This window comes from Capricornis sumatraensis, chromosome 3, assembly GCF_032405125.1.
Source record: "Capricornis sumatraensis isolate serow.1 chromosome 3, serow.2, whole genome shotgun sequence".
Classification (NCBI taxonomy): domain Eukaryota; kingdom Metazoa; phylum Chordata; class Mammalia; order Artiodactyla; family Bovidae; genus Capricornis; species Capricornis sumatraensis.
In genome coordinates this window covers 155,005,030-155,031,862 of record NC_091071.1, presented here as the reverse complement: position 1 = coordinate 155,031,862, position 26,833 = coordinate 155,005,030, and the positions used below count along the sequence as shown (strand labels likewise).

The following is a 26,833-nucleotide window of genomic DNA, read 5'->3' as shown; positions in this document are numbered from 1 at the left end:
AACTGCAGGGAGCCTGATGACAGTTGCTAAGTCCGGCTCTGAGATAGGCCTGGGTTTATTTCCGAGCAATCACCAATCTGGTGCCCGGAAGAAATGCGTGGTCAGGATCTGGCATTTTGATTTCTTCCTGGGGAACATTTCTCAAGAACTGACAGTTTCCCGTTGCATTTCTCTCAAGCCTTAGGACTGCCTCCTGCGATGCCTGAGACCCGGCGGGAGGCCAGATGCCTCCCTCAGAGGCTACTCCCTCCAGATAAGGCAAAAAAAGATCTGGGTGGCAGGCACCCTCCGGTTCAGGCACATTATTTCACATAGATCATAATTTCCTCTTAAGGCCTGTGTCTGGATAGAATAAGGTCGTTGTCTCTCAGAGGCCCAAGAAGTCCATAGATCATGAAAGACTGTGGCCTGGGGCCCACAAGTGCGGGAGCTGTGTTCTGGGTGTCACCTGGCCCAGGCAGACTTCACTTAACCTGACTTGACTGTAGACCCCTGCATCCAATCCTGCCAGGAGGGAGAACTTTCTAGGAGCTGGGTATTGTCCTCCCCTCCCCCAGAACTGGGAGGGGAAGCTGCTGTCTATTTCACCTGAAGGGCTTCTGAAACGGGGTTGTGGGGAGGGGGCTGGAGGAAGCAGTGGTAAGTTACGATCCTGTTTTGGTTGAATTATCCTACTGTTGTCCTCAAGGCTCCAGTTTCATCTTACACATGCACAGACAGGGCTGGAGGACGCCACCCTCCTTCACAAAATTGAGCTACAGACTCTCCGGCTGCTTTCTGGGTAATTTGTCAGCAGAAATGATGCTGCCTCCCAAACCTGGATTCGGGGCTGCAGGGTGCAGGCACTCATCTTCCGAGCCCACTTCAGGGTCACTCCTTTGCCAATGAGTAGAATGGGGACTCAGTGGCTTACAGGTTCCAGGCAGGAGTGGGGCCTGGTAGAGACTCGCTTCCTGCTGCAGGAGTCAGGCAGTGGGCTAGCTTTGGCTTCCAGAGAGACTTTGGAAAGAAATAAGGGGAGGCCGAAGCTTTCGAAGACAGCGAAGGAGTGGCTGGAATGCAGAATCAGGTGCCTTCTTGAGAAACCAGGTGGGAAAGCAGTAACCACTCCATCCTCTGGTGACCAGTTGCTCACGTGATGCGAGACACTCCCCATCCCCCCTGCCTGACTTGGTTGCAGTGGGCACCACCAGCCAGGGAGTCTCAAGCAACATTGCTGTCCTGGCCCTCCTGAGTCAGACTGCGGGTCTACCAACCTCAGAGAATTTGGACTCTGGGGAATTTGGAAGTGATCCCACAACCTTATGGGCTCAAGCACCTTAGGATGTCCTCCCATCCATCTCTGGGTCTTCAGGTTCCTCTAGCTCTTGCCAGGGTGGGGAACAGTCGAGTTAACTGGTGGCATATAAACGCCAGAGCAATCTGGCGGGCGGGGGTGGGGGAGTCCGGGAAAGAGAGGCTCCTGGGCCACAGGTCTCCACTCCACCCTCTCTGGTTTCCATTTGTACATTTTCATAGAAAGGGGTGGTTGGTTAATGGATGCGCGTGCTGGCCAGGCACCTATGGGCACTCGAAATCAATTTCAATCGGCAGTACCTCCATTCAAGGGTCCTGCCGGCTCTATGGTTGCAAGGAGGATGCAAAAGCTGGGAGAGTGAGTCTTTGGCTTTGGGTCCCTTCACGGATCCACAGGCCCTGGGGAGAGAGAACGCCCAGGGAGAGAGCATTGGGTCCGCGGGGAGAGCTTGAAGCCCGAGCCCCTCGGCTCTGCAACAAATGAGACACAGCCCTGGCTGTTAAGTTTTTTACACCATCATTGCTGGCGGTGGGGAGTGGCTCCCAGGTTCCTTTTAACTACGAGTTGAGTTTGCATTTGCTCCCGTGAAACGCACTTTGGGTACCTCCCTCCTCCAACAAGAGCCAGGGACCCTAGAAGGTGCTCTGGCTCCTCCGCTCAAGCTTTAGTGGCAGAAAACTTGGAAAAAGCCCAGCTCTTGAGAAGTAGCATAGGAAACAGGACACAGGCTTTGGTGGCCCTCAAGTGTGCAAGAAGGAAATGAGAACGTTTTCCCCCTGACAAACTGAATCATTTTGTGCAAAACCAAGTTAAACAGGGCTGCGTGCTAAGCAGCCATCCCTCCAGTGTAATGTGAATGCACGGGGCCTCCCCCCTCGGGTGGGTGAGGGGGTGTCCAGACTTTTTCTGGTGTCTCCATTGCCCATCCCTCAGTCAACCAAACCTTTTGACTTTGGGCTGAGATGAAAGCTCCCTGCTTTTCCCACTTGCGAGTGGAGATTTAAAAAGCCGGCTCGCACACAGTTGAGCAGCTATACTCCCCCCAACCCCCCATCTTGCCTTCTTAGTTTGACTTAATTAGGGGGTGGAGAGTTGGGGTTGGGGGGGGGCCGAGTTCACGTAAAAACTGTCAAATGAGTTGAGGGGGAAAAGGACGAGAGAGGGTGGAGAACTCCAACACAGAAAAAATTCAAAAATCGTAAAAGGAAAAGGGGGAACTTGAAGCCCAGAAGTCATTGTTTCCTTTATTTCAAAGGGAAAAACCTGCCCGATTCTCATCCTTTTGATTGATTAAGGCCCTGAATACCTCGCAGGCCCAGAGTGACAGTCTCTGAATAGACTCGAGCGAATAAAGCGCAGTGCAGAGCGCGGGGCTGGCACTCGGGGGTGTGAAGGAGGCGAGCTCACTGGCACTTACCAAGTTATAAATAAAAGCCTGTGCACAATAGCACCTTCTCGAAGGACAGACAGTCTTTACAGCACTCCTGGCGTCATATCCTGCTGGGGACACTTCAGCTCCTGGCCAAGACTTTGCTCCTTTTATCTTTCCAGCAGTTTAGTCTGAATACCATAATAAATTCCTGAGAACAAACGCTGCAGCCGGGCAAAACTTTAACATATAGAGGAATCTCTGCCGAAGCATTGGGGGATCTGTACCTCTAGATTTAGAGCTGGGGCTTCTGAGAGAGGGTTTTTTTTTAATCAAGAAGAGGAAATAATTTTCTTTCTCTTCCCCTTCCCAGGCTTCGGGTAACCAGGACTGGGGCCTCCGGCCACTCCCTAAGGAAGCTTCAGTGTCCTGGCTGCCAGACGGTGAAGACAAAAGAACTTATCGGGACATCCTGGACTCTTTCTGGGAGGAACCCCATAGGGAAGACCCTCATAATAAGCCTAGGCCAAGGGGCATGGGCCAGAGGAAGGAAGACTAAACGGGTCTGGGGGCTCCAAAGCTTTCTTATTGGAACTGCGCCCCCTTCATTGGCAGTAAGCCAAGAAAAATGGGCGAGAGGGAGACAGGTAGAAAAACAGAGACATAGAGACACAGAGAGACAGAACGAGAGGACGAGTCGGAGACAGAGAAGGACATACAGAGACATAGAGAGGGACGAGGAGACAGACAGAGAAAGTCAAGGAGAGCGGCATACATGGAGTGACAGACAGAGAGGCACGGACCCCTCTTCAGTCTCGGCATCTCCTCCGTACTGTCTCTCCGGGCTTCCGTGGGTCTACCCTTCTTTCCCCAGGTTAGAGGCGCAGCGCGGGTCCCTCTCGGGGCCGGTCGAGGCTTGGGCACCGCCGGGGATGGGAAGAGAAAGTGGCCGCTGTCGCCCAATCAGCGCGTATCTCCGCCACCCGGGACGGTCTCCCCGTCGGCCAATCGCAGCTCAGGGCTCCTGACCAAGCTTTGGGTGAAAGAACTAATAAATGCTCCCGAGCCCAGATCCCCGCACTCGGTGTCACGACGGGAGGAGACTCTCAGGCCGGCCACGCTCCCGCCCCCACCCCCCTCCCCGGCTCGTTGCCGAGCTCCGAGCCCCCTCCCCAGCGCTCCCAGCCGCGGGGCCGCCGGCCCAGACTCGCACTAAACTTTTCCGCCCTGGGCTCGGGATCCTGGACTCCGGGGCCTCCCTGCCCACCCCCTTTCCCCGGTTCCACCTCGAGCCTCTTTTTGGACCAAGAGCGAGCAAACCCCCTTTTCCGGGTCCCTCCTTTCTCTCCAGCCTTTTCGGGGAGGGACTCTCCACGCTCGGGGGAGTTGCCTGGGGTCACCAGCGCCTGTCTCGTCTATTTCGCCTTCACCTGGATATAATTTCCAAGCGAAGCTGCCCCCAGGATGACCACACTGGCCGGAGCTGTGCCCAGGATGATGCGGCCGGGCCCAGGGCAGAGCTACCCGCGCAGCGGGTTCCCGCTGGAAGGTAAGAAAGGGCCTCAGCGCCGCCCAGATCGTGGGTCCGCGGCCAGGCTGCTCCACCCAGCCGGGGTCTCCACGGGCTCCTTCGACGCGTCCAGGAGCCTATTCCCGGGGTACCCGCATATCCGGAGGGAACAGTCGGGCGAGATCCCCTCTCGATTTTCTCTCGGTAAACGAAGCGTCCTTTTCACTGTAACTCCTGCTGGAGCTTGGCGGCCAGGCCTGCTCCTGGGCGGGTATGCTTTCCCCTGTTGTTTTGAAAATGCCTTGGTGGGGTAGGGGTCAACCGGCTTTTGAGCACCAGCAAGCAACTTCTCAGCACTTTGTGCCCCCGAAGGCATCTCAAAACTACCTCGGCTGTTCCTGTATTCGCTAAACTCTTGTTAATTCTGGAAGGATTTTCTTAGGGGGTGAGAAGTTGTGGTGGCGCATGCCCGTGCAGAATCGTGCTGGGGAATTTTTAGTATTAATTGATTCCTCAATTAGGGCCTCATTTATCTCCAGCTTCATCTGGAAGTTTCCACAACCCATTTGGCAGACCGCCTTTCAGTTAGTCTGAAGGTTCTGGACTGCAGGGAGGCAGGAGACCTTGCAAGTCCTTTTTCGGACTTTCTAGACAGTTTTCGAGGTTGGGGCGCCTGAGCCGGGATGCTGACCTTGCCGGTGCCTGGGCTTGGCCCTCAGTCTGAAATAGGATGTATTATTAATAATAACCAGAGCACCAGTGGAGCCGAGGGGCCTGTGAGCAGACTGGACTGTCGTCTCTGGCCCGAGGTGTAACAGGTGACTCGCGATGACACCTGCGGCTTGCTTTCAGTACCCTCTTTGACCTTTGGCTGCAGCACTCCTAGCCCCAAACCCAAAGGGTTGTCAACTCCTCCAAGTTTCTTAGAAAGAAAGGCCCCCTCAGTTAGACAGGGTTTAATGCCAGCCGCAGAAGGCCTGGGTGAACGTCTCTCTGCAGGGAGGCCATTCTTTCACCAGCCTCTAGGTCTCCCCACCCCACCCCCTGTCCCTGCAAATTGTCCCCTTTCTTGGGTCCAAAGGGAAGACAGGTTCACTATAGCGAGTTTATTTTGCCCTGGTTGCTCCTTTCACACAAGATTATGTGCCCTTGAATTGCTTAATAGTTTGAACAAGTGTGGTTGAAGTAGGGTCTCAGGTTGGGAGCCCAAATGGAGCGATTTCAGTGCTAAGGCTGTAACTTACTGATCGGCCAGAAGAGTGTGAAATTGGGGTTCATCTTTTGGGCTGCTCTCCTCTCTCCCCAATTGATCTTCCACTTGTCTCTCTTCTTGACTTCTGTTCCCAGTGTCCACTCCCCTCGGCCAGGGCCGGGTCAACCAGCTTGGAGGTGTTTTTATCAACGGCAGGCCACTACCCAACCACATCCGCCACAAGATCGTGGAGATGGCCCACCACGGCATCCGGCCCTGTGTCATCTCCCGCCAGCTGCGTGTGTCCCACGGCTGCGTCTCTAAGATCCTATGCAGGTATCAGGAGACCGGCTCCATCCGCCCTGGTGCCATTGGTGGCAGCAAGCCCAAGGTGAGCTCTCGCAGACCTGGCCCTGGGGGCCTCCTGTCTGGAGTTAGGGCAGAGTGGGCAGTGGGAAAGGACTGCCAGCTGGGACTTTCTGAGGTGTTTTTTTGCAAGTCTGGGAAAGTGTGTGTATGTGTGTGTGTGTTGCGGGGGTGGTGGTGGTGAAGAGAAGGGTCTACAGTGCTGTTTGAGCTGGTACTTCTTGATAAATGCTAAGGAAAAACTCTAGCATTTTTGCAAAGGAGATAAAGCATTTGTTTTGTATGCCTCAGAATCCTAGAATTCTCATCAAATTGTTTTAATAGGCAGACACCCAAAGTGTCCAAGCTATACTCACCTGTTGCTGGTTTCTTCTCCAAGTATCTCCCAAGCTCCCAGCAACTATACTGCCCATTCCAAATTTAATCCAAGGAGCCACTTTGGGTTTTTGAATGGTTTCACTCCCAACTCTTCTCCCCAGTTGCCTCCAGTCCAAATTGTCTTCAAGGAGTCCAAAGCTAGGGTGATTTGCTTTCTTTGTAATGAGCCGATGACTTGGCTTTTAAAAGGCAGTTTGGTGCTATCCTCAAATTATTTTGGTTCTCCTTACAAAAGGAAAGAGAATCACACTGGCTATGGCTGAGTGGGAGGGGATTGCCTACAGTTGCCCTTTTTTCTGGATGTGGGGAAAATCCAGTATAATTTTCTGGTTGCCACAGGGCAAAACCGAAAGGAGGATTCTGGTAAACTGAAAATTTCCAGACAACTGCCTTTCCTCGCATGCCAGCCCGCTTTGCAACCTCTCTAAGAATCTCTGGAAACTCTTTTTCTTGGAGGGGGGTGGGGGTGGTGGTGGTGGTAGTGGAATAAAGAGCCTGTCTTTCCAATTAATCATATTTGCTACCACTCTGATTTTTAATGGACACTCAACTTTTGCGTTTCATTTTGCTCTTCACTTGAGCTAAAACCTTGAATTCCTTTGAAAAGGCCCAAGTTACAGATCAAACCTGATTTTTTTCTGCTCCTCTTTCAAGCCTTCCTTTTTTAGTTTCGTTTTCCTGTTGATTCAGCGTAAAGGGTTGCCTTTCTTTATTCCCACGGATCAGAAAGTACACCCCTTCCAAGAGGTCATACCTCTTTTTATTTTATCCCAACTGTGAGAGCTGATCTAGGGAGGAGAGGGTTGGGATGGTTTTCTCTCTGCCCTTTTCTAAGGTACACTGCTCAGAGAGTTGGGGTCCTTTTGCTAACCAGGGGAAACTTGCCATGGGGCACAAGAAGGAGAATGCCACCAGGCCTGGAGGCGGTGAGGCTGCCACATCTGGCCCAGAGACCTGGGTACCAACGCCGGTCTGCCGGTTCTCTTAAAGCAGGTGACAACGCCTGACGTGGAGAAGAAAATAGAGGAATACAAAAGAGAGAACCCCGGCATGTTCAGCTGGGAAATTCGAGACAAATTACTCAAGGACGCGGTCTGTGATCGAAACACCGTACCCTCAGGTACCAGGCTCATCTGCGTCTTCCCAAGGCTAGGCGTCAGTCGCTATTACGCGGGCGGGCCATCTGAACCATAATCATCCCCAGTGATCGATCTGGATGATCGGGAGGCGGTCCCTCCCGGGGCTCTGAAATATTTACGAGCTAGCCGTTTTATGGAGGGAGTGATCAGCTGCTTATCCTGGGGTTGAGAGACCGCCGCTCAGGGCTCCCCAAAGAGGGTTTCTGTCGAAGGGGCAGGGCAGGAAACGCGAGGCGGAGGCCAAGCGTTTATTAATATTGATGTTCCCTTTTAAAGAGAAACAAATGTTTTGGTAACCCTAACCGAAGGGAGATGGGGCCGCGCCAGCCGAGGCTTCTCCGTGCGCTCACGGGAGGGGAGGCTTCGGCAATGGCCGGGAGATTTTTTTTCCGGGAAAGTCCCAGGGACCATCCGGCGCCCCCGGCGGCCAGGGAGAGGCGAAGGGAGAGGCGAAGGGAGAATAGGGGCGAGAGCAGAGCGAGCGCGAGGGCGCACGGGTTTGTTTTTAATTAGAAGGAAACTCCCTTTCCCCCCCCTGCGAGAACGAGATATTTCAGAGGATGGATTTGTTTACCAGACTGGAATCTGGAAAAAATAAACGGGGAAGAGTGCATTTTCTTTTGATTTTTACAATAGGAAACGATTCTGCAGTTGAAATTTAAACCCTTTATGGTCGCAAAAGAAAAAAGTCGAATTGCAGGGGATGGGGCCGCTCTCCTTCTTCCTGCCATACCGCGAACCGCGGGGCGCAATGCCTTCAGCTTGGGGTGGGGGTGTGCCGGGTGGGCTGGCGGGAGAATTCTCTGAGACTGGAGATCTAGAGACCCGTCTGTGGGGTCAGGAGGGAGGCTGCCTACTGGGGAGAGAGGACCCGTACGGCTGTTCCCAGCCCCTAACCCGGAGGTGTGAGCTTTCCAGGCTGCGGTCTCCGCGATCCTAGAAGATCATACAATGGGGGTGGGGTGGGGGCAGGTTGAGTGGGAGGGTGAGGCGGGGTGTAGAAGGACAAGGATGCCCAAAGATGCAGGAGGGGACAGAAGCAAACTCTGCAGGGCAGGCCTTCTTCACTCCCACTCCGATTAGGAGCTGGGAGCCCCTTCCAGCATGATCCTGAAAATCTCAGTCGTTTGCGCCCCCTTCTTCCTCCCGCCCCCAGTGAGTTCCATCAGCCGCATCCTGAGGAGTAAATTCGGGAAAGGCGAAGAGGAGGAGGCCGACCTGGAGAGGAAGGAGGCAGAGGAGAGTGAGAAGAAAGCGAAACACAGCATCGACGGCATCCTAAGCGAGCGAGGTAAGCGGCGGCGCTCTGAGCGGCGGCCTGCGGGCCAGCGCCTCTCGGACTCCGCGCTCTGACCCTGGAGGCTCGAGGGCTGCGCCTCCTCGGCTCATGTCACGGTCCCTCCTCACTCGTATCCACTGCACCCGGGTAAGAGCACTGAAGAGAAAGACCCGAGATGCACTTTCATTGAAAACAAAAATCTTTTTTCTCTCTCTCTTTTCTGTTTCATAAATCTTTGTTCAGCACCACTCACAGTCTCTCGGAATCTAGAACTACAAATTACGGTCTGGCTGAGGGGCTACCCTCTTGCCCGCAGGCCAGTAAGACTGAATCTGAGCAGTTTGGGGCCTGGGGGCCAGTCTTTGAGCCTCCTGAGGTTAAAGGAAATTTTTGTGCCCTTAGGAAAGGCCCAGAGTCTCCCAAGAGTTCCTTGGTTGAGGAGGTGGGTAGACAGGGGAGAGGAAAAGAGACTCAAAACTCTTGAAAGCAGTAGGTTCTCAAAGTTACATCACACTGATTGCCTTATAAATGTATATATGTACGTCGGTGGTTTTTCCTTTGTTTTAAATTGATCTTCAAGTGCGGTAGGGTTTGAACTGTGTGTGCCTGGGAAGAAAAACAAGCCTAAGATCTAGTTACAAGCAAGGGGTTTCTGGGTTCTTGGGTTCACAATGTGGGTGCACTTTCTCTTCCCAGGGGTGTCTTCTCCTTGGCTGTGATCTGTCAGCCTCAAGAGAAGAACCTCCCCTGTGGAGCCTTACATGTAGGCTTGGGGTTATCTTCAGAGCCCCACGGAAAAAGTCAACCCCGTGGGAGCTGAACTGGGAAGGGATCCTGGCACAAGGAGAGTCTCCGCAGTTCTGCCTCTCAGCACTTTTTGCTTGGGGGATGGTTGCACCTCTTTCGAGGCCCAAAGGGTCAGGAGTTGCCCAGTGTTCCCACCCATGCATGGCCTTCCCTTGCTGGGGGCTGAGACTCCTGAGGCTGCGTGGACTTTTGAGTTGACCTAGAAGGGCAGACGGCTCTCCAAGTGGGCTTGGAGCGGTCAACTACTTCGACCTACTGGATCTGAGCCCTCCGCCAGTGGTGTCCTGGGTAGGACTGTGGTTCGGGAAACTGGTCGCTTTTTTTACTTTCATTGCTCAACTCCAGCGCAGGCCACTGGCCCTCCGGAGCCGGCAGCTTTACAAATCAATACCAAATCTGTACACAACTTCGAAGAGACACAGACTTAGATGTTACAAATCCAAACCACAGTTTGTAGGGCTAAACCGATGCCTAGGTGCTCTGGCACACACGGGCAATCAAGACATAAAAACCCAGGGCAGGTTGAGTGAAGAAGACACATACCCTGTGGCTTCCCTCCTTTGAAGCAGAGGACTCAGTGTCAGCCCTTCTTTTTGAAGGGGTGCCTTTCTGCCCTGGTCTCTGAGAGGATGCCTGGCTTTTAGTTCTGGTCTAGATGCTGTATTGGAGATGCTGGGGAGGAAAGAAGGCAAGAAGCCAGCCAACCCCAAACCCAACAGGCCCCTGCAGGCACTGAACCCAGAAGGAGGCTTGGGAAGGAGGGTGGAGGTGGCCAGGCTTTGCTACTTGTTGCTAGAGGCGCCTGCGCCGCAGCTCCATCGCCGCACCGGCAACCGAGGGCCTAGGAGACAAAACACCCCAAATGAGCTGGTCAAACATTTGTACAACTTTTCCAGCTTTTACAAAGAAGGCCTTCTCTACACAATCTACACTTGGAGATGAACTTGGGAGACAAAGCCGGGAGAGTCCATTGAAACTCACACTTTAGCTCGGCCCAGACAAAGCTCCCGCTCGCAGCAGCTTGATGTGAACAAAGGAAGGCAACCTTTTTATAATTCAAGGAGAAAAGAAGAGAAAACAGCCCCACAAAGGGCCGAGAATAGACATTATGGGCTTGCAATGAGGGATGAATTATTCAATGAGCCCCAAGAGCTGCTGCGCCAGGAAGTTTTATGGACTCTCCAGCCGTGGAAAAAGTGGCCATTTCACCTACAAAATGTTTCTAGTCTTTCGGGCTGTCTAGCTGGGGCTGCTGCCATTCAAGGGCAATTGCTACCATTTTTGAAAGCAGAGTATTCTCCCCAGCGGGGCTGGACCCGTTGAAAACACACACACACACACAACTCGGAGGCTGAAGTCTAATTTAATTTGGAGTTGTCAAGCAAGAGGCAGTGTCAGTCTCTTCAGCACCTCTAGCTCGTTTTCCAGATGAGCCCTGGAGGGCAAGAGGGGCCCAGAGAAAGGACAGAGGGGAATGGAGTTGGAAGGGAAGTTTAAAAATCTCAAAAAGGAAAAAAGAAAAAAAAAGATTCCCGGTCGTTTGGGCAGCAAAAGTCTCAGGCTGTCCGGCTTGGAAAATAGAATGAATGTTGGTAGAGGGGTCTGAGCTCCCAGGCGGGCCTAAGGAAGGCCGTTTGGGCGTCCTGAGCAGGGCGGCGTGCGCTTTCTGAAGGTTCCGGATTCCTTTTCGGCCTGCCGGCTGTTGCTGACTGGCTCTTCTCGGGTGCATCTTTCTACTTGTCAGAGAGTAGGACATAGGGTGAGAGGCACCCTAAAAGAGGTCAGAACAGCTCTCGTTTTTCTCCCCAGGGTCGCGTTCTAGATGGCCCCATTCACTTTCCCAACTTTGCCTTGTGCGTCGCCCCATCCAAGAAGACCGTGGCTGCCCGACCCGGTGCGCGCAGGCCCGTGCGCCCTGGCGCGGAACAGACTGCGCGCCCCTCCTTGGATCTACACTTCTAGCTGTTTTGCCAGGGTGGAAGGAGAGGGTTGGGCGGCCAGGAATCCCCCACCCTTCCCAGGACCTTCTTCACTCCCCTTCCTTTCCCTCCCCAGTCGGCACCGAGAGCCGACCGGGCGCAGCCGCAGAAACCCAGCCCCGGTCGCGGCAACGGGGGGCTGTGGGCACGGCCCGAGCCGCGGCCACTCAATGGGCGCCTCTGTTCCTCCCCCGGCGCGGCGGAGCGGGCCCGCGGGCGCCGCCACAATGGGCACGGCCCCCACTCTTGCGCCCTGAGCCAAAGCGCCGCGCCGCGCCGCCCCCTCCTCTGCGCTCCGGCCGGCTCGAAGCTTAGCTCGCCGGGCTGCAGCCTACTCAATCGCCTCCTTTATGTCCTTCTCACTTTCATCTAGACACAACCCGCCTCCCCCTCCTTCTTCTCCTCTTTTTTCCCCTTCCTTGCCTGAGGCTCACATTAGTGAAATTTCTGCAACCTCCCCCCATTTCCCCCCCTCTTATTTTAAAGAAAGCCCTTAACACAAAAGCGGTGACTAATCAATAGAAACTGCTCCTTCATCAGCTCCTCCCCCAGCCTCCTCCTCCTCCTCCACCAGCGGCAGGGTGACGCTTTTCCTGTTTGTGAGTTTTGGGAAACATTTTTGCTTTGTGCCGTAATGGAATTAGAGGACAGATGAGGACTGTAAATGGACACGCGACTGCAAGACTCTCGCTTAAATATTTAGATGCAAAGTTACAATTACTGACTTGTTGCAGCAGCTTTGAAGTGGCAGCTCGGGGGTGCAGGGGGAAAGAGGCCAGATTGCCAAATTGATGTTTTGATTGGGGCTGGAGATACACTTTCATAGGACCCTAACCCTTTTTAAGAATCACCAGCTAGCGTGGGAGGTTTGCAACAGTTTCAAAGTTTGAGCCAAGAGACCCAAGCATAGGTCGGTTGGAGCTTACCCTCCTTTTATATCGATCCCTTTCAATTTGACATTTATGAAAAGCAGTTGTTGTTGTTGTTGTTTTTGATTTGAGAAAGTAAAAGTGACAAAAGCTTTGCTCGAGTTTGCAAACTTGTGAGCTTTTCTAAAATTAACGAAGACGACGTCATCTTTTCAGCTCGGCATACGATAAAACAAACACGTACTGACGTTTTAAAGGTTCTGGAACGATTTCGTTTCCTGTGGGATCATGAACATTTTATCGTTAACAGGAGCACTATTGAAATCGAGGGGGAACTGAAGGCAGTTTCGTGTCTGCCCCCTCTCTACCCCACCCCACCAGTTAGCAGGGAAGGACTTCTGGGCGCGAGGCAAAGGGCGGGGGTCAGGCGGGGGTGGGGGGGGAGGGGGGAAATCTTTCCCACAGATTAAAATCATGAGCTATAAGATCTTAAGTTTGTGGCATCGGAACCTTTATTAAAGTGGACAGCCAGGTCTCCATTTGTCAGAATCACGAATTTGACCCCAATGTCGTCTCTTGTCTGGGGGGGGGGGGTAAATTTAATGTTTTCTATAGCGCTTAAAATACTCAACAAGGAAATATCACCCATTTAAAAATCTATGGGAAATATCAGAACTTGAATTAAAATTGAAATAGCACGCTGTGTTCTTTTCAAGGAGGTAACGGTAAAGATTTTGCCGTTGGACCGATTTGAAAGGAAGCAACCGAGATCAGATTGTAGCTTTCTTTTTCGCTGGTTGGTTTTGTCTGGTTGACTGCTGTCGGCTTACTTTATAGCTTTATTGAAAACATGCAGATTTTCTAATTAATGCTTGAAATTGTATGTTTATTTTGAAGTTTGATTTGCTGGGTGATAGCACCGGAACGGGGACGTTGGTGCTTCAAGTGCGTAATAATTACTGAAGGGTCATTTAAGAGTCCCCAGGGCCATGCAATAAAACCCATCCGCGCAGCGAGGTGGAACCAGCAAGTGCGCCTGGGTTCAAGGGGTGGAATATATGGAAATTCATCAGGTGAATAGCAGTGTTGCCACCGAACTCAGGTTCAGCGTTCACGAGTATATGTATTTTTGAGAACAACAACAAAAATCCTTCGTAACCACGAGGTTAAATGTTAACGTACATAGATAGTCAATGAATGTTAAAAGCCTCAACAACAGCAACAAACAAATGGTGAGAGTTTCTCCAGGCTTGGGGGCAGAGAAGGTTCTGTTTGGTGGGGTCCTACCCCAGGTAATTTATTTATGCGGGTAAATAAAGATTAAAGAACCATTAAGAATGTACATATATAACTAACCAGACAGTAAAAGGCAATTAAGCAGTCAGTTTAATGCCTTATCTCACTGGCTGCTCTGGGGTTGTTTTACAACAAGGAATTAAAATCTGAAAAGGAAGTTTTCAGCAGCTCTGGCCAAATATTGATTAAGTAGCTGTTTGTTGATACCATTGTTACGCATTAAAAGGCCAGGATCGCGGCCTCTCAGTGGCCATCTTCCATTGTGAAGGATTCTTAACCACTGAGATCAAAGTGGGATCATTTCAACTTATCTGTCTTGGAAAATCCCCCTTTTCCTCTGAAACCTCTAAGGAGGATTGACCGAATTCTCTTTAAGAAATAGGAACCGAAACCAGTTACATGTCCTAGGTTTGTAGAGAAGAGATTCATGGGGTGTTTTTAATTATCTTATGGTGATTTCTTGTTTAAAACTTAAGCTAAGATGGTGAATTTATCATCAAATAGATTCTCCTTGGCCGGGAGGTGGCGGGAGGCATGGAAGCTAAGATCCCAGTGTCCACTAAATTTCTAAATATGGAAGTTTTACTGAAGTTGCTTTCCAAGCTGGAATGATGTAAAGGCAAGATGTCAGAGTTTTATGTAAAACTAGGTGGGGAATAATTAAATACACAGGAAACTGGGAGTTAGATTAACTGCATTTCCCTACATATGTTTCCACAATTTTTCTGTTTATGAATGGTTAGATGAGTCCCATGTATATTTTTAAACCTCCTACAGTGTAGGAGCAGATATGTGTTTGTTTGTGTGTGTAGTTTGTGCATCGTTAGAGTTTATTTATAAGTCGGTCACTATGAATTATGCTGGCAGTAAACTATACCCAGTTGCACACACACACAGAAAGGTTTATTTGTCCTGTGGATTACACTTTCTAGAGTCATCAGAATTTGAAGTAACAGCACAGCTTCCCAATTCATACTCAGCACTGCTGTTGAATGCTAGGGAAAATATTTCCCTGAATAATTTTATGACTTTTTTGGACTGTTGATTTTTCGATGAACTGCTAGACTTTTTTTTTTTTTTTTTGGTTTAAGAATTCAATATATTTGGAAAGATTTTTCTTTTATTATGAGAGCTAAAATTCCTGCAAAGGCTCTTTTGGAAATACCATCTCTGTGCTTAATTTGCAAATTCCAACAAATCACTCTAACTGAGGTTGTGAAATTTATGCCAGATTCGGCTTTGAATATTCAACTGAGCATCCTGGATCTGCCTGTGGGGGTGGATTTTCTGAAGCCCTTTCTCTGTTCACTTCTCTACTAAATAATTGTGCTTAGAGACTTATTTTTATTTCATTTGATTTTATTTTACTATGTCATTCACCCTTGAGCAAGATGAATCTTGACATACAGAGTCAGAATCATTAGTGAGTATTTTCTAACATTTTCTATTATAATTCCCAATTAATTAATAATCTGTGCTCAAATGTCCTTTGAAATAGTCCCAATCATTGCGCATTGGGACACCTGCCTGAAATAGATTAAGCTGGAAGTGTGAGTCAGTGCAGATTGATTATGACTGCCTTGTCCTGGGCCCAGATGCAGTGCTAGAGCATTCTTCGCTGCATTTTTCACGTATATGTGTATTTCATGTTTCACATACATGTGGAGTGAAATCCCCTCTTGGATATCAGGCTATGTGTTCATATACTGCCAGGGGGACACAGAGTCTTACTCTGAGTGGAGCCTGACCTCAGTACCAAGGCAGAATTACTGACTTTGACAGTGGGCTTATGTTAATTATATCTCAATAAGGTTAGAAAAAATATTTGATGTTATTGTTGAAATAGAAAAGTGCTGGCTACCTTAGGTGGAGAATTGTGGTTGAAGAAAGTGAAAGAGAATTTCAGAAGGTGCTATTCTCTTGGAAGATACACACCAAAGTGGGGACAGAGGACCATTCTCTACTCTGCTGGGAAAGGTTTCCTCACCCCATTCGTCCCAGTCTTGGGTGGAGAGTGGCACAGTTCAGCTTTCAGCTTTATGTTGTGGTATTGGGCCAAATGCTGAACTCCAATAGTGCTGAACTTTTGCTGGAATGGGGTCGTCTCTTTTCTAAGAAAGCATCCTCTCACATTGTCTATGATGGAATTATGCCCTCAAATGAACAGAATATACTTTCCAGTTTGTATCTGGAACATGCAGTTATCAAAATGCCCATTAGGATTATAAAATCTTTATTTAAAACAGATGAGTTAGAAGTTTCACCATTGTCAAAGGGAATTATGAAAACCATGGAAAATAGTTGTTGAAGACAGTTGAGCAATAAAAGGCTTTATGAATTTTTATCGTCAAAGTCAGTTTTTCTTCCTTCCTGATGAAGACCAAGGAGACTGACATAATTTCTGCCACGGCAATGGCCACTTCGCTTTAAAGAAGTAATTGCATCTTAATAAAGGATAATGGTGTAAAATTTAGAATTTGATTTGGTGTACATTTGTCCTAGAAAAAAATTCCTGAGGAAGAGTTTTACCTTAGATGTTGTGTATAACAAAGTTTGTAACACTTAAATTTTAGCTGCAGGATTTTAAGTTTAAAAAAAAAAAAACCCCAAACAACAAAGAACCCCTTCTCTCTGTGATGAAGCAGCTCGATCAAAATAGGTAGAATGAGTTTTTACTGCAGTGGCTGGGAAACGAATCTTCCTTCATAAAACAAATTGGAACTCATGACAGGCAATAGCAAACCAGCCGTGTTTATCTCCTTCAACCCACTTAGTGATTTCTTGATTCTTATGTACTTTTATTTGGCCAGCTTTACTGTGTCTACAATATTATATTAATATAAACTTTTGATTCTAGGAACCAATATCCCACTCATTCTGGATCTGATTCCATTAGATCTGTTTTAAAATAGCTGATCAAAATGCTTTGTGACAAGAGTGGGAGATTCTTCTTGGCCGGCTAACATAGGTTTGGGGGAGAGGAAATACCACTGACTTTCAGCATTAAAAATTTTCAGGATCATATTGGAATTCAAATAGTACAGCTAAGGAGGCTTAAGTGGAAATTTAAAAAGATTTTATAATCAGATGGTAGGCATATTTCTGGAAACAACTGCAGAATTCGGTGTGCTTGGCCTTATGTCATTAGATGGAAACAATAAGTATGTTAGGATAGAGTAGCTAAGAAAGGAAAGTTAATGGCTTTGTGCAGTTTACCTTATGGAATTGGTTTTTGTATACTGTCACAGTCAAGGCTTACATGGTCATGTACAAATTTACATTTTTAATAGAGAGCCTGGCTTATGATTTTTACAAGTACACAGATAAAGGAGAAGTACAGCCACTATATCTTTTTTTTTGGCAAGCCCTAGTATAAGCATCAACTTACCCAGTCAACAGGCACTTAGGCATTGTCTGGGGGTATTAGCATAGTTTTTCTTTTATAGGGTTTATCTTTTTTTTTTTTTTTTTGGAAAAAAAAATCTTATTTTATATTGACCCATAGAATCTATTTTCAAACACATATTAAAAAATTCTTCCAGTATTCAAATATATTATTATGATTAAGAAAATCTTGGCCACAGGGTGTGTGTGTCTTCCAATTACCATGGTTAAGCTTAACCTGAACTAAAGAAAATTAATTGGTCCAATTCATTTTATTATTAAAAAAAAAAAGCAACAGGTTCCTTCTTTCTGAATCCCCACTTGGCTGGTTTCCTAACTGAGGTTCACTAATACAATTGAGTCTTGTCTGACTTAAACACACCCCAAAGTCCTTTATCATGTCTTTGCTTGCCTTTAAGAGCATAGCACCCAAGGTAAAAGTAGTCTATCTTACATCACTAATTTTTGCTCTAAAATTGAGACCAAGCACATTTTGGGTGTGATCCCTTGAACTTCAGTTTTGACAGCTGGTAAGACGGGGGGCATATTATACTGTACCAATTTCCCTGAGTGGTATGAGAATGAAACGAGAAGGTGCAAGTTATACCTATCTCATAGGAAAACTCAAAACCTTGTAGAGGGAAAACCTCCGAACTTACAGAAAGTGACTAGTCTGCTGGCAGATGGGCTCTGCCCAAGGGCAGATAAAAGCTTAATTCAGGCTTAGGAGCAACAATGAAGACCAACACACATACATGCACACACTCAAGCACACCACAAACTCCACTTTCACTGAGTCAGAAAAAATTGAGTTTATAAGAAACTCTTTAATAGAATAGTCTGTATTGATTTAATAGGTATGAAAAATAGCAAAATTCAAAAACCATCTGCTGGGATGTCAAAGATATTTCTTAATTACTTTTTTCTCCTGATCTGAAAGTTTATTTTTCTCTGTTAGACTAACTTGGTTGTTGAAAACTCTTCCAAATCAAACTTTGTTTTCTTTGTGTATTTGCACAAGTCTTCCCTCACTCCCCTTACTAACTGACAAATAAGTTGCTTTTTGAAAATGGATCTCGTCTATGTCTATACGTTCTTACTCCTGAAATCTTGGCGGAATCCTTTGTTTGTGTTTGTAGAATTCCTCATCGTGTCCCTTCTTCAGCCTGCTTCCTTGTTCTAAAATGTCTTTATGGCTCCGCATGTGAGATGGTGTGCATTCTTAAAGCTTTCTGCATGATTCTTCTTAATCTCCCTCCTTTAAAATTTGAGTTCAGAAATATTAAGGAAATTTTCCAAAATAGCATTTGTTAAGCTGGGGCGGGGGTGGGGGTGGAGGTGGAGTGGTGGGATACATTTCAGTGACCTCGCTATTCAGTTTTACTCTGTCTAGTCCGCAAAGCTGGGGACTTCTATGTGACTGGGGTGCTATGTGAGGGTGAAAAGAAAGTAGCCTGGTTTGTAAGACTGGGGTTAGGGGCGCGGCTGGAGAGCTCCTGCCCCGCGGTTCCCCCGCTGGAGCAGCTTGCCAGTGCAGCCACTGGAGAGAAGGAAGGTTGTTTTCTTATCCCCGCATGCACTGAGCTGACCTGTCTCTGAAATAGGTCAGGCTGGGGCACCGCCAGTTTATGCAGCTGTCACGGCTTAGGCGTCTCAGCAGGCAGCCCGGCTCCTTGGCCAATCGGCCCCCAGTGAACTGATAAAAAATTCGCTGGTGAGCCCTGGGCCTTCCTTCTGGACCGTGCTGGCCCCCTAAGGCTTTTAGAGGCAAGAGGACTCCAGGATTATGGGGGCCAACGCTCAGCCTCAAAAGGGAAGCGATCTTTTATTCCAAGGATTGCCCTCTTGTCCATCTGAACACTCAAGTGAAATACATGCTTTGTCAGATGGCATTTTAATTTTTAATTGTTTATTTTTTGGCTGCACCACGTGGCATGTGAGATCTTTGTTCCCCGACCAAGGATCGAACCCCCGTCCCCTGTATCAGAAGCATGAAATCTTAACCACTGGATTACCAGGGAATTCCCCAGATTTTTAAATCATATTTATTTTTGATTGAGTAAACCTTTCACTCTGTACATAATTCAAAAGATAGAAATGGGTGCACAGGGACAAGTTTCCTCTCACCCAAGTCACTCAGTAACTTGATTGTCTTTCTAGAGAGGCTGTATAAACAAGCAATTGTATTTCTTTCTCTCTTAAAAATATTCTCTCCTCCTTTGTTTGCACAAATGGTAGCCCACTGTAGAAACTTTTCTGCACTTTGCTTCCCCCTCCGCCCCACCTTCGAATATATCTCTGCCATCACTCCACATCAGAGGCTGAGGGTCTCCTCAGCCTGTTTGTATAGCTGCATAGTATTCCATCCTGTTGGCAAATGATTTATTTGCCAGCATTTAGAGTGTTTCCAATTCCACAGCACCATTTGGCACATGTGTGAGTTTGTTTGTAAAATAATTCCTCCATGGTAGGGACAAAGGGTACGACATTAGTGATTTTGATCGCTTTAGTGGAATTTGGGTCCTGCGTTGAGAACAAATGGTGAAGGAATGTTCAACATGGAGTGTGTGCAGGTTTGGCTGTGGCCACTTGTACGAGAAAAAAGAGACGCTTCCTTCTACCACTGTATGTAGCTAGGAACATAGGTTTTGAAGTTTCTGCTTGGAAATTCCTCCAGTATTTTGGTATTTCTCCAAATGGAACATTCTCTAAATCCAAGGAAAGGTTTTTTTCCTTGACTTATTAGTGCCTCTTTTTATTCTATTTTTATCTACTGTTTATTTCACTCTGCCTCCGTCGAAACTAGTACACATACGTTAAGCACTTATTTTTCTTTCTATACTGGAAAAACTATTGGTAGTTTTTAGAACAATTCAGAGACAACTTATTCTGATTGTTTAGTTATAAGAGAAATTGTCTCTCAGGGTTACCAAATTAGATTTGAACTGGTAAGACAGCAGGTTATGAATAATAAAGCAGTCTTCTATTTCTCATTTTTGAAAAAGTGCTGGCCTGATTCTCTAGGGTTTTCTTGAGTTTGGTAAGGGCTGGTTTTTAATTTTATGAACTTTTAAGGGGGTATGTATCTATTCCCTTCTGGGCACAAAAGACTTTTTATATTTTTGCACATACCTTGCCTCCCTCAAATCATTTCAGCCCATTTTCCCTTAAATCTGATGCTCAGGAATTCAGTTGTTGATGCTGCTGAGTACCTGGCTTACCTAAGCTGGAAGTTCGAATCTGCAGAATGAGCCAGAAAGTACTGTGTTCCAACTGCATGAGAAAAACAACCCTCTCCAAAGCCCCCAGAGAAAGCTGGAGATGTGAATGCCAATAAATATTTTAAGGTCAATATTTCAAGTCATTCCTTCTCAGGACTGAGCCTTTCAGAAACAGGAGAACAAGTTAAATGTTAAGGATTTATTTTCGAAAATCAAAATCTTGATTCGGTTTTTAAAAATAACAGAAAAACAAACACAGGTCTTCTTTCTTGACTGTTCCTGCAGCCAGCCCTGCAGCATGTAGCAGTGTTCTACTAGACAGGAGGCAAGAAAGTGGGTTTTCCTAACGCTAGAGCTTTTGTTTGTGCTTCGATAGAAACGGCTATCTGGGTGCCTTGGTTGTCTTCCTGCTTCCCCTCCAACTGGCTTATGGAACTCCAAAGGAGTCAGTTGGGGATGTAAACAGGCCTGGCATTTAGAGCATCTGCAAAGAGCTGAGAAGAATCAAAAGCAGCTTTTTTCCCCTCTCCCAGCTCTGTGCATAATTTGGATTGAATCAGGCCCATAATTTGTGACATCTGATTACTACCTGCAAAAGTATGCAGGCCTCCATGTAGGAAGGAGGATATTGCGAAGGTTAATCCCAACGAGGAAAATTGTTGACCTGTTTGTCAGCTTGCTGTGACGCTCTCAACAGAAATTTAGACCATATAAAATCAGTGGCTTTTGGGTCCATGTCAGCAGAGTAACCATACTTCAGATTCTCCACATATCCTCACGTTGTTCTGATCACAGAGGTAAAGAAAGTAGCAGGCTGAGGCGTTCTCCGGGAAATTGGCTTAGTATTAGGGAGCAGGGGGTTCGTTGGGAGAGCTGCCCCCTCTGAATTTTAGATTTATAACTTTTTAAAAACAGACCCATGAATTCATCTGGAGAAACGCTTCAACTTTCCATTGCACGATTCTCAAGTGACTGGGATCTCAGTGCCTGGAATTATTGGATATATTTTGGAAACTTTAGAACTTATTACATCCTCTCAGACTATTTCTAAAGGGTAATGATAGCCCATGTCAGGAGGTTGAGCAGATAAATGGGATCTCTCCCAGTGCATCCTGGGAACTTGCAGTCCTGCCTACACAGTGCATCCGGGTCTCCTCGAGGCATCCGGGGAACCTGCAAGACGCCAGGGCCGAATAGGATGTGGGAAGCTAACCAGGATGGAAACTGTCCAGGTAGTAGATTTGCCCTAACTTTATTCCTACAGGACACATCTGGGGCTCGTGTGCACGCAACACGTATTTATCAGGGGCCTGTAGAAAAGCAAATTGTGTAGCCTCTTACCAGAAGCCAATGTCTGCTTGTGGTGACTGGCTAGCCCTGCCAAGCTCGGAAATCTCGCTGAAGTTTTGTCTGAAAGAAGCAAAGAAATGAAGGACTGCGGACTTAGCATCGGATCAGAAACTGTGAAGAACCCGGCTGGCTAAGAGTGCAGGGGTGAGGCGGGATGCCTGATTCGGGGAATTTCTCCCATTCTACAGGGAATCAGTTCCAGGTAGAGGGCCCGGATGGTAACTCAAGCCCTGGCTTATTCTGGATTTAGCTCCTGGGCTTTTGTCTGAACTTTTTGAGCCTTAACCTCTGCCTTCGTCCTGCCTGTGGAAAGTGGGTTTTCTTGGGTCGTCATGAGCATAAAGCTCTTTGGGGGCTGGGAAGGCTGCCTCATTTTGTTTTCATCAGAGGTTCAATAAGTGGATGTGGAAACAAACAAATCGTGTTCAGGTCAAGTACTCATTCCCTGGCACACCTTTGTGTCATGTGGTTTGTCTTTTTAGAAAAATTGAAACCAACAGCCACTGCACAAGCTTTTATTCCCAGTGGAGTCCTAGCAGATACCTTGGGCAGATAAGGAGAGGAACAATTTCCTTATTACAAAATACAAATGACAGAGAGAGCCGAATTTGGTCTTCATTTTGCTGGTTGGCGAACTTTCATCATTTTATTGAATTACTATAATTTAATGTTACTCGTTTAAAAATAACGATTTTTCCCCTGAAATGAATCCTTTTTATTTATTTATTTTTAAAATTGAAAGCTCAAATTAAATTCATTTGGGAAGACAATGACTATCTTTCACATTGACATTTCTGGTTCTTGGAAAATCCTTTTGGAAAAACTTTAGAAGATGGTCACCCAGACCATAGTTTAATAAGAAGTGATGTTACTGGAACAAGTTTGGTTTTTTTTTTAAAGACCATTTATTTGGCTGCACCATTTCTTAGTTGTGGCATATGGAATCTAGTTCCTTGACCAGGGATCAAACCTGGATCTCCTGCATTGGGAATTCAGTCTTAGCCACTGGACCACCAGGGTAGTCCCAAGTTTGGGTTTTTTACAGGGATGTTTGATAATCTCCCTGCCCTCAATCCTCTGTTCCCAAACTCCTTGAAAAGTTTTTGTCACTTGCCCTTCACAAAGGGCTTTATGGGCTGACCTTGGGTAACAAGGGGGAGGTCAGTCTTAGCTGCTGTTCCCTCTCCTTTCCTGTCTCCCTACCATCCTGCTTCTTTCTGCCTGGTTTACTCTCCCCTTGTGTACCCTGATTCCACGCACACACCTACCATTGCTTCCACTGAGCTTTCTTTTACCTCATTCACATGAAGACTCAACTGTTACCCTTCCTAAGGATGTTTGCAGTTTCTAAAAGGCCCCTGGGAGCTGGTTTCCTGGCATAGAGGAATGAACTCCCAGTGGCAGAATTCCAGGTACCCATGTAGGACAGCTTTTTGATGGAGGCAAGGGGCAGGTTTCTGATGCCCCTCAGGTCACACCCCAGCAGATACCAGCTTCACTGTGGATGGGCAGGATTAGTTCTGCTCCAAGGAAGCTCTTTGCTGGTGAGTGTGGCTTTCCAGGGCATGGTACCCCACTGAGTACTCATGGGGGGGCAGGGCCAGGTGGGGCTCAAGAGCATTCTCCCCTGCAGGTGGATTTCCGATACATCCAGGATGGCAGGGAAGGGCCTTGGCTTGTGTCCTTTGGGCTTTCCGGCAAAAAGCAGGGCCAGAGGAAGGACATGCAGCGTCTGTTCTGGCTTGGAGCCAGGGAGGGCACTTTGGAGCCCATCCTGCCTCTGTGCTCACAATCCTCCAAGGAGGCAGATATCTGATTTGGGTATCCGTGCTTCCAGTGGTGCCTGGATAGTTGTCAGTGGTCAGAAGAAGTGAGGTTCTCCTCCTCAAAACAGATAGGGCCCAAGGGGCATTTATGATGGATCCACTGGCTAGGAGAGCTTCTGGAAAGTGTTCTGAAGCACTTCCAGGAGTCTTCCGGAATGTAAGAGTTTCCTAAAGTCTCAGTGCTGGCATTCTGGAGAGCTCAGAAACATGTGGCTTTGGAGGACCCCTGGCATTTGGTCCACCTGTGATATGTGGGGTTCAGAAACAGCCTGCTGGGTTTGTTGACTCTGATGATCTTGGCTTACTGCTGAGCCCCCAAAGTTGACACTTAGACTTGATTAATGTTTTGCAAGTATTAACAACAGTGCATACGAGCACCTAGAAACAGCTCCCATCTCTCCTTGGCCCTCTCAAGTGAAGAATGAGAGAGGAGTCCTGGGCAGAGGTGGGTTTACCACAGAGCTGATGAACCTTCAGTTCCAGAGCCCCTCACCTGTGGGTGTCCCTTCCAGGGGCTCTCTGATTTATAAAAGCTTCGGGTCCCATGAAACTGCATCTATCCTTGTCCTTGTTCAGTTTAGTGTGGGAAAGGTAGAGGCGGCCTGTACATACAGTATGGGCCTGGCACAGCTGTGTTTGAGAGCAAAGCAATGATAATAATAATAATTCTGATACTCAGTTACCCTCCACTTGTACCTTTGACTTTAAAAGTGTCCAGGATGCTTCCTTGTTTCTTATGCCCTACCTTGTTTACCTATGGAGCCAAAGTCTGTGTCTAGCAATCCAAAGGTGCTGAGAATTCACCCACATGGCTCTTCTACTGCACAGTATTCTCAGTCCTTGCATGGAGACCCTTACAGGGATCATAGACCACCAGCTCCATCAATCTGGAGGAACCTCCATCCACTCACTGTGTACAGGTCGGTGGGTATGACTGTAATTCTGGGGGTGGAGGTGGGGGCTTGGTGCCCTCAGCTGTTAAGGTGTATTTGGCAATTTTTAGACATTTCTTGTAGGTCTTTACAACTAGGTAAAGGTGATGGTCCTTCCCAGCCTGGCAGGTTGTGGCAGCTGTGGTCACATGAAGCTCTTGATAGACTTTGGGAAGGCCCGGGCAGCTGTTTGAGGAAACAGTGGGGCCTCAGGCAGTCAGGGAATCAGCGTAAGAATGGAGAGGCCTGTGGCCCCTCAGTGTCTTAGACGGTGAGCAGCTCCTGCCTGTTTTTTGCCTCAGGGGAAGGATAGTGGCAGTGGGGCCTTGCTGTACTTTTGAGCAGGTGGACACAACTGGCTGTTCCCCATCCATTTGGGGAAACGCTTGCTTTCTTGGACATCCTTTCATAGCTGCAGCTTCCAGATGAGGCTGGAAAGGACTGGGGGTATTGGTTAGAGAACTTTGCTTTAAGTTAGAGTTGCTTAAGCAGGACGGTAACTTTCCTTCTTTCACATCATCTGTGCCTGGACATTTTCCCTGACACCCAGAGAGGGGCACAGATTTCTGGCAGCCAACAAGGTCAAAGCTAGAAACTGCCTGGGCTCGAGGAGAGAATCAAGACAGTGGTGCGTTCACTTCATCGAATTCTGCTGTCATTTCTTAAACTTAAATTAGCTTCCTCACTTGTAGTTCTCAGAAACTCAGTCGGATAAACAAGATTTGTTTTTTTGTTTCTGAGTTATAATACTGGAGAAGGCAATGGCACCCCACTCCAGTATTCTTGCCTGGAAAATCCCATGGACAGAGCAGCCTAGTGGGCTGTTGTCTATGGGGTCCCACAGAGGCAGACACGACTGAAGTGACTTAGCAGCAGCAGCAGCAGTTCACATCTAAAAACTTTTATTGTTTTTTTTTGAGAACTTTGCTATGAAGCGTTTTAGAAACTTGGAGAGGGTGTAAGAAGTATTTTTTTGTTACATTGAAAACAGTTCAAAGCAAGATGTCCTAGCCTAACAAGGGAAGATTTCAATAAAAATTTTCCCCCTCACTTTTTAACTTTTATGTTTGTGGAGGATAATTATTTCAGAAGTCAACACATACTACTCATCAACTTTTTAATATATATTCTGAAAATAGACAATGGTTCATTCAAATGCTACAGTCCTTAATTACAAAGACCAAATGATAAAATTAACAATGTAAAATGTGTTGTGAAAAGTCATTTTTTTATTTGAGGAATTTTTAGAGTATATAAAATAGCCAATCTAATATTTGCATTTATAACTTTTCTTATGTATCTGAAATATGTGGCTCTAATTTTGTTGTAGTTTTATCTTAAGCAAATAGATTTTGTAAGCGAATACCGCTACAACGTATCTACCAATCTTTAAAAATAGAAGCAGAACATTATAAAATTAGAATATCAGGAAGAGAAACTGTACCCCTTTATACATTCAGAATAATAAGTACTACTGTTTACCATATGAAAGAGCTTGTTTCTGTTTTTCTTAGTGATTATCCTGTACTCAGATCAAATGTTTTGCAATTTGAACTTTGAATCACAAATTAAAATTTTTATTTGATAGGAGAGAAAGTCACTACTTGACCTATAGATTAAAGAAGAAATCTGATCTCAGCTACTTTTAGTCAACATTAGAATTTTTGTTGAGTAACTCCATACAAATCAAAACAATTCAAATTATTGACTCCCTTTTCTGTATCCATAAGCAAACTTCTGACTTATACTGCCACGTGAATTGAGTTCCATCAGCTTTGAAGAAGTCGAATTTGTGAGAGTTATGGCATTCTTTTGTTTAACATAGCTTGAATAGCCAGATAACTATAACTTTTAAAACGGCAGGCATTTATAATGCCAAGTTTCGGGTGGTGAGCAGTATTCGATCTGAGTATTTGATTTCTTGTACTTATTTTTTTTTCATGTTTTCTTAGGGAAGTGCTAGTTGAGAATCGAAGAAGACTTGTTATTCTATTTAACTATATAAAAACATTAAAACATTTTAGGGAATGCAAAAATACATATGCTTCAGGTTAAAATATTGAGACATCTTGGATATTTTAATAACATTTCCACTCTAGCAAAAGCAGACTTTTTAAAACTTTATACATGAGGTTACATTTGCTGATTAAAGTAATTTGAACACTTTGGAAGGACACTCAACTTTCTAGTGGTAAGACTTTTTACTGTTTTCCATGCTACTATTTATTTATAGATAGAGTACCATTATGATCATTTTTGTAATTGTTCAGAGGGACAGTTCTTAAAAGTCAATGTGAATGCAAATGTATACGAATGAAAGAAAACAAAATCAACAAATACTAAAACTAAACAGTAAGATGACATTCTATAAAGTAAATATAACTGCCAAACAATAATATTTACATTACGTATTTATATTAATAATACTTATAAAGACTGTTGTACAATTCCGTTGGAATGTTCGAGAGGAAAAATATTCCTTTAGGATTTGGAGAAATTGAAACTGTTGCTATTTGCGAGGAAAGGGACCTACAGAGGAAAAAACATTCTAGGGAAGTAAAAGGAATATTTAAACTTCTTCTTCAGAGGCCAAGGATTTTGTATCTTTATGTACGGCAAGAAGAGTCCTTCCTGAAGTT

At 46.7% G+C, this 26,833-nt stretch overlaps 1 protein-coding gene across 2 annotated transcripts in view; it reads left to right on the top strand.

Annotated features, from left to right (window-relative positions):
- Positions 1-4,130: 4,130 nt before the first annotated feature.
- PAX3 (paired box 3) overlaps positions 4,131-26,833 on the top strand; it is a 101,531-nt gene continuing 78,828 nt past the window's right edge. Inside the window, exons 1-4 of one of the 2 annotated variants that reach the window (XM_068968094.1) lie at positions 4,131-4,215; positions 5,524-5,759; positions 7,106-7,232; positions 8,408-8,542. In XM_068968094.1, the coding sequence (XP_068824195.1) occupies positions 4,131-4,215; positions 5,524-5,759; positions 7,106-7,232; positions 8,408-8,542 (583 nt within the window). Of the gene's footprint in view, positions 4,216-5,523; positions 5,760-7,102; positions 7,233-8,407; positions 8,543-26,833 lie in introns of both variants that reach the window. The other variant, XM_068968093.1, reaches the window with a different exon arrangement.